At 40.8% G+C, this 11,146-nt stretch overlaps 1 protein-coding gene across 1 annotated transcript; it reads left to right on the forward strand.

Annotated features, from left to right (window-relative positions):
* Window positions 1-6,141: 6,141 nt before the first annotated feature.
* gper1 (G protein-coupled estrogen receptor 1) lies at window positions 6,142-8,649 on the forward strand. The gene has a single exon (XM_069148497.1). The coding sequence runs from the start codon at window positions 6,387-6,389 to the stop codon at window positions 7,446-7,448; it is 1,062 nt and encodes a 353-aa protein (XP_069004598.1). The 5' UTR covers window positions 6,142-6,386; the 3' UTR covers window positions 7,449-8,649.
* Window positions 8,650-11,146: the final 2,497 nt, after the last annotated feature.

Below are 11,146 nucleotides of genomic sequence, written 5' to 3' on the forward strand. Positions count from 1 at the left end.
TTGCGTTTCCAACTCACATAATGTCTCAGTCGCTGTGATTAAAAGCAAAGTCCTTTTTCTGTGAGCTACTCATGGAATTATATTTATCAGATGAAGTTCACAGTACACCTCAAGTTACTTCATCAGTTTCTTGGAAGTGATGAAAAGTTGAGAGAATTCCTGGAATCAGTCAATGTCACAACTCTTCTGTGTAGTCTTTTGTTATCTGTTCTCTACTGGGCTTTAAACATCTAATATCTATTTTCTAGTATATTTAAATATAATTTTACCTTCTTTTATTGAGTGCTGTGTCTGAGAAACAGTCACTTCATTAACTTGGTCTTATCTCACATCATCGCCACTCAGGGAAATATACACACTTTCCTTCCTTTCTTCCACCTCCTTTCTTTGACAGTCTTAAGCACCTTTCCACTACACTGACCATCACATCCCCAATTTCCCCTTATCTGTGTGAAGTCATGCAGACTGAATAACTCATATTTCAGGTAGCTGGGAGAAAAATCACACAAATCTGGCTCGCTGTCTGACCTCTCAGACTCTCTTCTCTCTTCTTTTTCATCTGCTAAGTCGCCCCTCTACCAAAACTAAAATCCCCTTCTCCTGACTTACAGAAAAGGTAGTCTGAGGTCCTCTCTTGCTCGTCAAAAACCCCTAACTCGTTTGTGGCAGCAGGGCTGCCGGCTGCCGTATTGACCCTGTCTGCTCCTTCAGACTGTCACTGCTGTTCTGCTGCTCTGGATCCTGGCTGCAAGAATCAGCTTCTCCCTGACGTAAAGCTGTTTGCCAACTGCACACCAGATACTGCTCTCCTCCGAGGTGAAGCCAGCCCTTGACCCATCTGTCAAAAATTCCTTTCACACTAAAACATACTGACTCCACTACGGGTAATTACCTCTACTATTACGTTATTAAAAACATGGTAAATACTGTGATCCATTGAGTCGTTGAGTCACTCCACACAGAATAATTTCCTCTCTTTCCTGAGTCCTCGTTGCCTTTCTTTGTGCTGCCTTCAGCACAGAGATATCTATGTTTCCCTCAACCTGATCACATGGGCCATACTGAGAGCATTACAAATCAAGAATAGCCTCAAAAAGGTTTGGACAAAGCAAAGGCGTCAACTTGTGATTTGTAGGTTAGCACAAACATCAAGCAGGCAGCGACACCTGGGCCTCCTCAGAAGTAAACACTTTGGGAAGAGATTGATTGGTCTCAGTTTATCTACTGAGTTACTGCCTCACCATTGGATGCCTTGCCTAACCAGTCGTATGTCGTGAAGACTTCACATGCTTGGTCCAAGTGATTGTGATGAAACACAAAGTTGGAGCCATGACGGTAGACAAAGCTTCAAATGTGGATGTTTCTGCACAGATCCAAGATTTGTGTCACCAGTTCAATATCTGACCAAATGTCAAATCTGGTCAAAATCTCCCCTTTTGCTCCTCAGTTAAAGTGTTGTTGCTTTTCATTATAATGTCACACTGAAGTTGACCTTCGACCTAAAAGCAATCACTTCCTCAGTTTATCCTATTAGAAATGTGTGTGAAATATTTTCATAAATACTGCATGAACCCCCCCCCCCCCTTTCATGAAAGGTAACAGTGACCTTTAATATTTGATCATTTAATCCAAGGGAACGTTTCCCTAACAGTGTGCCTGAGATATCACGTCCATGAGAATGGGACAGACAGACAACCTGAAAATGCGTCGCCTTCGGTCACAGCTGTCGCTGGCACAGAGGCATAATATACACCTACTCCTACGCATCAAGGCAAATTGACTGGACTGTTGACTGTCGTGAAATGCTTAATGAGCTACAGCAGAGCATATGAGTGGGCAGGCTAGTGACAGTTTATATACCTGTGCATCACAGTATACAGAAGCAAGTAGTGTGTAATGCGTGTAACTACAACACAGAAGTCTGCCTCAACTAGTCAGTGATGTACTCATCAGTTCTGTATAATTAACTTGTATTACCTCATAAATTTTACCCCAGCATGCCAAGAAGTCACAATGCCCAAACTTGGAAGCATGGACCCCTGAAGGTGTGGTGATCTGTCTTGAAATCCTTGAAGTCCACTCAATCCACTGGCTCTCTGTTGCTGCTCATGTCCCATTTACAGCCCTGAGGCTGGTGCACTGCACCGCCAAACAAACTGCAACCCCATACCTCCAGGCAGTGATGCACCCTTGGCCTTGACTCCCCCAGCCCCCCCCCCCCCCCCCTTCTCTGGCTGTCTCTGAAGGAAGTGATCCTCCCACCTCGTGAGGACCTCCAGTCAGAATCTGTCTTTTGGAGGCAAAGTGAAAATTCTTGTTGTCATGAACCCTTTCCTCCTTTGATTTACTTTAACCCTCATTAGATACCTTCATTCTTAATGATCATAGTTATTTTCCCTGATCACTGCTTTTAGATCATCTGCTTACTGATCATTTGGGAATAAATCTACCCGGCCTTGATTATAGTGAACTGAGGTTTAAGCTTGTGGCATCAATAGATTATGTGGGGAAAGTTAAATTAAGAGTCTTATCCAACATGATTTCATTTTGCAACTATGCTTTGATATGATGTCTGTTCAGTATCAATATATTGTACAGAATAAAGCGTTATTGTAGCAGATCAGTATGTACGCAATTTTGCAGGCATCAGGAGATAATGCATCCCAGCTGACAAAGAGACGGCACACAAGCAGTTCCCCATGGTCACAGTTTGGTCACATAAATTAGTTTAAACTATGTTCACGTTACCCCTTGAGCATGAGCAAAGAGCCTGTTCTGTTTCACACTTATTGAGAGTGAAAGCTCACAGCCTTATCCAAACGTAATGGTAGTATTGATGACGAACATAAAAAAAAAAAGCAGGGATCATTGTCTTTTCTTGGAAACCAGTTATTCATCTAAAAATATTAATGCAACACTTGAGGTTTTTGATTCTATTTTTCATTAGTTGAAATAAAAGTTTTACTTTTTTTCATGTACACGAAAAAAATCCATCTTATGGATGAATAATTAAATTAATTCATGTGATTATTGCACAGATGGGACTTGGAGTGGTCACAATAAAAGGGAACTCTAAAATGTGCAGTTTTATCTTGAGTTTGTTGTTCTTTTTTTACAATATAAGGCAGAATGTCACGCATAGTTATAGTTATAGTTATAGTTATAGTTATAGTTATAGTTATAGTTATAGTTATAGTTATAGTTATAGTTATAGACATGCATTTTTCTGGAGGCATGAGGCAGAGTCACAGTGCTACAACATCTGCTATGACAAAGCTCATGATATTGGCTTGGAACAAGTTGTCATATACCCCAATCCAGAGCATCTCAAACATGCCCATTGGGTGACATGTCTGGTGAGCATGCAGGCCATGCAAGAACTGGAATGTTTTCAGCTTCCAGGAATTCAGTACAGTTCTTTCAACCCAATAAATGCTTGCTGCCATCTGCACAGCACAGTGTGATCCAGGGTTCATCCATGAAGAGCACACTGCTCCAATGTAACAGACGCCATTGAAGGTGAGAATTTTCCCATTCAAGTCAGTTACACTGACAAACTGCAGTCAGATCAAGACCCCAGCGAGGACGACAATCACTCAGATGAGCTTCCTGAGACTCTTTCAGACAGTTTGTGCGGAAATTCTTCGGTTGTGCAGACCAACTGTTGCATGAGCTGTCCGGGTGGCAGGTCTCAGAAGATCTCGCAGGTGAAGCTGCTGGATGTGGCGGTCCTGGCCTGGCATGGTTAAACCCGGTCTGTGGTTATGAGGCCAGTTGGTTGTACTTCAAATTATCTGAAACAACGTTGGCGATGGCTTATGGTAGTGAAATTAACTTTCAGTTCATGGCCAACAGCTCTGGTGGCCATTCCTGCAGTCAGCATGCCAATTACAACCTCTCTCAAAACTTGTGGTATTGTGTTGCGAGATTAGACTGTACATTTTAGAGTGGCATTTTATTGTGGCGAGTCCAAGGCGCACCTGTGCAAAAATCATGCTCTTTATTCAGCATCTCAATGTGTCACATCTGTTCGGATTATCTTAACACAGGTAAAGTGCTCACTGACACAGATTTGAACACAATTAAGAACTAAATTTGAGAGAAATAAAACTGAGAAGAAGTCCAAGATCTTTGACTTCAACGCATGGAACATGGGAACAAAAATGGTGTGCTTATATTTTTCTTACATTTATTTTGACAAACATTGGTGGAAAAATAAGGTCATGAGCCATGTGTTTACACGGCCCTTAAGACTAAGAGCCGGACGACCGAGGTGAACAAATATTGCAAACATTTTTAAGTGGTTTCCATAACAACACAACCTGACAGAGGCAAACTCCACACTACAGTTATCTGCTGTCCAAACTTTCCTGTTGAAATCATCTCTCAGTTACTGGATGTGTTTAGATGTTCATCAGAGGCAGAAAGTCCGATGAAGCGCGGTGACAAACCGTTGGTGACAGATTGTCTCCTGCCTGCTTCTCCCGCCCTCCTCTCATCTCCAGACAGGGTTGGGCCAAACAGCAGGTGGTGCAGAAGAGAAGCCCGGACATGGGATTTACAAATCTCTGGCTCTCTGACTTCTTCACCGGACAAGCATGGAGGAGCATTAAATACCAAATTTAAAGTAAGTGAGGGTTTTTTATCTCCACATCTTTGTTGCTATTTGTGGTTATATCGCGGAGCTTTATATGTTTTATGTCAAATCATGTCTTAAGAACAGGTGGTACTGGGTGATAGGTGATACACCAACTATACTGTATGTATTTATTTATTTATAGTTCACATGGAATCTGTTCAGTTTCAGTGTAGATGAGTCATTTTTCTCATGTCATGTGAATTCAGCTCCTTAATTTATGTTATGTCATCGACTAGCTCTTTAGACTTTCTTAGAAAATACTTTTGTATTGTGAGGTCTCTGATTTGGGAGGGAAATTTGCAAATCACTACATGTGGGAAATTGTTTTTAGATATTGTTGTTTAAGTGTTACAAAATAACACACAATTTGTGTATCTATTAAGATTAAATAAAAAGAAAATGTATCCTGAATGATAATAATCTTTAAAAAACATGAATATTTTGCCCAAAATTATATAATGCAGTGTGACATATAGGGTCATGACACTAGTTGAGCGCATTGCGCTTGTTGTTTGTTGTGTCCTTGAAAATGATAGAAAAACGTCCATTCATGATGTGATATTTATGATAATTTTTGATGACGAGTAGAGAGGCTTGCAGCAAGGATTTAAAAACTATAAAACACATTTTGCTTCATAAGATTTCTCGGCTATACTGTATATATGTTCATTTGATGTCACGTACAAGCCTTGTATTACTGTTGTCAGCAGCACTTTTATTAAGGCTGCATCAATATTGCAGAGGATTTCCTCTGGTGGAAATAAAACCCTGAGGGCTGTGAATGTTTGCTAAAGGTCATGTTTGCCAAACAGAACGTAGTCGTTCTATCACCAGGGAAAATCTAAAATATGAGGGCCTGAAGATAATCAACAAAGATTAAGATAGTTTCTGTGAATTTTGTGTTATAAACGTTCAAAACAGAGTGTGGCGTGTTGACCGTAGCCATCAAAACACATCAGTTTGTTAAATGTTAATGGCAACTATTTTTTCATTTCATGAGTTAATAGTCATCGAGTCTGGACAAACTGGATCGAGGAAGCTTGGATTGGCTGAGGATTTTGAAGGAGGATTTCAATGCATCTGTTTAAGTCTGAAGCTTGAATGTTAATGTGCTTACTTTGTTGTCTGCCAGCCATGTTATACCCTTTATAAAACATCCATAAAGGTGGACTTCAACTTTTCATATCTGACTATACTTTTCTATGAATAAGTAAAATCGTCCCCTCCTCTGTGTCATAATTGGAGCCACAACTGCTCTTTTTTTCAAGTCTTTGCTCCTAATTATCTTTTAGGTTGTGACTTTTTTTTTCTCCTCTCTACTCCACAGCTCAGGTGTCACCGCAATAGCGTCACTCACCGAGGCTCACTGAATAAAGATGCATGTGGACTCAGAGAGACAAAGCAGAACTCGAATCAGATGACTCAAAAGAGGAGAAACAAGAAGCCCCCCTCTAATCTCAGGACCTCACAGTCTGGATGATGTGAGTCATCAGAGCCAAAGGCTAAAGGCATGGAGGTGCTTCTGTTTTGCATCAAGAATTTATCGGTAGATGAAACTTGATGTCGACATGGGGGCTGGCCTTAAATGTTTCGTTCCACTCACCTGACTTCTGTCAGCATGTCAACGCAGCATAGATGATTCACCCTTTAAAGAGACCAAACTGGGAACTATCAGGGTTTCATGATGTAGCAGCTACAGGTGACTTACATGTGGCTTCTGATTTAAGACGGGCGAACCAGAGCCAGTATGGAAGGGCAGACGACCTCTTTGGTCTGGTTATATGTCAACAGCACAGAACAAGTGAACACTTCGTATGATTACAACACTACAGATCTGAGTGAGAACTCCTCCTCCCAATCCTACATTATTGGTCTCTTCCTGTCCTGCCTGTACACCATCCTCCTTTTCCCAATTGGATTTATTGGAAACATCTTGATCCTGGTGGTGAACCTGAACCACAGAGAGAAGATGACCATCCCCGATCTCTACTTCGTTAACCTGGCTGCAGCTGACCTCATCCTGGTGGCAGATTCTCTCATTGAGGTCTTCAATCTGAATGAGAAGTATTATGACTACGCCGTCCTCTGCACCTTCATGTCCCTGTTCCTGCAGGTCAACATGTACAGCAGCATCTTCTTTCTCACGTGGATGAGCTTCGACAGATACATTGCCTTGGCTAGCTCCATAAGCAGCAGTCCGCTGAGGACTATGCAGCATGCCAAGCTCAGCTGTGGCCTCATCTGGATGGCCTCCATCCTGGCCACCCTCCTCCCCTTCACCATCGTCCAGACCCAGCACAGGGGAGAGGTGCACTTCTGCTTCGCCAACGTCTTTGAGATTCAGTGGCTGGAGGTCACCATTGGCTTTTTGGTGCCCTTCTCCATCATTGGTCTCTGTTACTCTCTGATTGGGAGAATCCTCATGAGGTCCCAGAAGCACCGTGGATTGTGGCCACGGCGGCAAAAGGCCCTGCGCATGATTGTGGTGGTGGTTCTGGTCTTCTTCATCTGTTGGCTGCCGGAGAACGTCTTCATCAGCATCCAACTGCTGCAGGGCACGGCTGACCCGGCGCAGAGGACTGTTACCACCCTGTGGCATGACTACCCGCTCACGGGCCACATTGTTAACCTGGCAGCTTTCTCCAACAGCTGCCTCAACCCCATTATCTACAGCTTTCTGGGGGAAACCTTCAGGGACAAGCTGCGTCTCTTCATTAAGCAGAAGGCCAGCTGGTCAGTAGTAAACCGATTCTGCCACCATGGCCTTGATTTACACCTCCCTGTCAGGAACGAGGTGTCAGAGGTGTGACTGCTAAAATATCAGAAAGACAATCATTATAAAACTGACTCCGCAAACGTCTTCATATCAGAGTTATATATCAGTTTTCTTTACTGTTTTTTAGCTTTGCCTCATGTAGTTGTACCAGTGTCTCAGTTAATCTGCTCACTTTCTGAACAAAAAACACAAAAGCACTGAGAAAGTACACCCAGTGAAGGATGAAGATAACATAATGTGTGTATCTTCTTCATAGATGAAAAACGCACATACAGTACATTAATGTGATTTTCATGTTCATCCAGAAATAAGATTCTTTTCTTTTCTTTCTTTTTTTAAAAAGTTGGCTGTGTGGCAAAGCAGACGTCAGCAAATGATGCCTGACCTTTGACCCTCAGCCAAGGAGCAATGGGAGGACAGCTTTTGTGTAGGATAGCCACGAGGGAAACATGCTACATTATGTGATTACAACACAAATCTTACAGAACTTTCTGTAGGATAACCTGTAGAAATTATGAAGGTTGCTAAAGCAGCATGCATAGAGGAGGAGCTGCATTGCATTGAATCCGATCAGGTTGTGCATTTGAGCTGCAGGATGAGGGGCAGTTAAAACTCAAATATACGTACACAATGTTAAAATTAAAGATGGAATTTATCAGTAACACAACATAAAACAAGGTCATATTAATTCAGGGCATCATGGTTGGGGAGCAAACATAGACATAACAAGTAGCAGTGGCTGCCTTTTCTCTGACCCTGTCTAACACAATACATTACCACTTTATTTTTTCTTTCTAGTTTTCTTTACGTCTGCTGAAAAAAAAAAAAATCTTAATCATGTATAGTTCAACTGTGGTTGGACTGTGCATACAAATGTTCACACACTTGTTTTATTTTTTAGAAATAAAGAAGATATCCCACTTTTCCTGGAATATAAAATGAAGTTGTTGATCAAATTTGTTTCAGAGACACCAATCATGTCTTCAAAACTTAAATAAAGGGTAATGTACACCCTTTATTTAATACTTGTAATACACAGAGGAAGATTTTGGTCACAAGCGAGCTTTGAGTTGAGTTAAGTGTGCAACAGAATTTTAATCTCCAAATTTGATATCTGAGCTCATTTATATTGAAGCAAATGTGAGAATCTGTGAGTGCTCATTTCAAAGGTGATTACAAACTGCTGAGTTATGACCCCGCTTGTCAGTTCCTATTAGTGTGATGGTGGAGCGAAGAGGCAGGTGTTGTTTTGCTAGAAGGGTGAGAGACCAAGTAAACACATCATTCAGAATTGACATGAAGCTACTTGTTTTTTTTATTCTTTAACATGTATTAATCTGATGAACAGCAATGCTCAACATCAGATATAAGTGATGGGACAAACAGTATTTCATACTTCATCTGCACATGAGTGGCTTGTTTTACTCTTATTTCCTGATTGTGAGCTGAATCAATTTTTTTTTTTTTTAATTCAGTGAATACAAATACCAATATCAAACATATAAAAACAGCGACAGCTTAATTTGGTCGGTCAGACATGTCTTTATTGTCACTGTGATTCCAGATGCTGAATCACTGGAGTGGACATGAGGATTCTCTTTAAACAAATAATCACTTCCAAATGGATAAATGCTGCTCGTTAAGATATTGACCGCAGGTTAATGTAATGCAGATTACCAGGTTACACAGGTGCAGTATACACAATTTCAGCTGGATCCCACCAGAAGCTCAATAGCAGAGGTTCCACAAAATCTGTCATAAAGCTTTATAGCCTCTTTGTTTGTTGATCTGTCACAGCAAACATTGTAAATTCTTCTTCTGTGGTATTGCACTGATTTCTTAATTTCAATAGTGGCCACAGCCATCTGTCTGACAATGAAGTGTGACAGAAATGACAAAATATTCACTTCATTTTTTTGCACAAACAAACACTATCATGTTCAACAGGTTCTGTGTATTTGGGAATGTTGAAGGTGTGAGTGTTTTATTAGCAAAGACAAAGAGAGTAGAGGATATACTGTGTCACACCTGGGTGGAGGATTATACATCAGTATATAGAGTGTGTGTATTGCCAGCCTGCAGCGGGTCTGTTTGTGTATGAGGCAGCCCGAGATAATGGCGTGACTGGGAAAAACAGGAGTCCAAACCACAAACTGTTATTCCAGCTGTAACAGTCCCAGTAGCCTGGGAAAGCAGCGCAGAGGATTGTTTCACTGATTGTTTATTAGAGGTCTGCAAAAATGCAAAACTAAAGATTTTTTTTGATTGATGTTTCCATTACACTGTTTTTATGTTCTTTATCCTCATTTTGCAGGAGGGCATTAAGCATGTTTTTGCTTTTGTCTTTAAATCTTTTAACCTTAACAAAGGCAAGTTTATACATGGATTTACACGTACGTGTGTGTGTGTGTGTGTGTGTGTGTGTGTGTGTGTGTGTGTGTGTGTGGGCTATGTAGTCATTTGTAAACAGCAGACGGCTCTGTTGGTGCCACACGTGGCACAAAAACAGGAAGACATGCGAGTAATAATGCAATGTGGGCTGTCAAGTTCATTGATAATAACAAGCAACATCTAAACTCCAGAGGCAAGACCCTCGTTTTACATCACCCATACACACACATCTGCACACAGACAAACACACGCATCGGAGATACTGTGAGAAGGGCTCGACAGTGAACTGTGAGCAGCTGAGACTACTGAGCAAGGTTAAAGGGTTGTAATGGCTGACGTCACCGAAGGAAAAAAGGGTGTGACTTTTCCCCCTGCCTACATTCAGCACTTCCTCTGGGTGATGCTGGATTAGACAACTATTTTCAGGCAAAAACCCCATCTGATATAAGAACATAATACTCTTTAGGTTATTCATATGGGGCTGTTCATTCCTAAAAAGGGAGATGAACATGTTCATGCAGCCAAATAATGAAGAACGTAATCTTGAGGCAAAATCAGGAGCTTTTTAGTGACTAACTTGAACGAAAAAGCTGTTTGCAAAGTTATTAAAGACACAGTAGTTTTGCAGGCCCCACATTTTTATTAATAAACTCATCGTGAAAACATTAGAATGCAAATAAAAGTGATGAGTTTATTGAGAGCAAAAGCATGTGATCAAGCATGAGAATCCTGCAATACATTATAATGTTAAGTGTTTGTGCAGACAGGTAATGTTTCATCATTATAATCATTTTAGAGGCTGTAGATTGAGTTGGAGTTGAATTGAACTGCATTATGTTTCTAATATGCAATTCTCCTCATGATTAATGAGGATGAACAAAACATGAACATATCTTTAATAGTCATGTGTAAATTGCATTTGACTTCACAACATTGTTATTTATTGCAAACATTGCATTACAAATTTTGTATGGTCTGTGACATTTAAAACAATCTTTTCTCTGACATGACCTTAAAATAATACTAAAATGAAATAGATTCCACGTAAAGGTGAGCTTCCTCAAATGTTTTTCTTACATAAGAAAGGTGCTGCACATCCTCTAACTTTGAGCTGAGTGTGGGTGGGGCATGTCAAAGTAATTACAACTGGATAGTCTGGGCTTTATGCATAATTATAAGGCGGTGCACTCGATGGACCTCAGCAGCTGAATAATGGATTAGACGTATAATTGCATTTGTACATTAAAATCCTTCACAAGACAAAAATAAGATGAATAGAACAGATTAGCTTCCCAGATACAGAAGCAAAGAAAAACGATTAGAGGTTCATATGCTACAGT

This window comes from Embiotoca jacksoni, unplaced genomic scaffold (genome assembly GCF_022577435.1).
Source record: "Embiotoca jacksoni isolate LCO1_2020_lvr unplaced genomic scaffold, fEmbJac1.0.p SCAF_15, whole genome shotgun sequence".
NCBI classification, from domain to species: Eukaryota; Metazoa; Chordata; class Actinopteri; family Embiotocidae; genus Embiotoca; species Embiotoca jacksoni.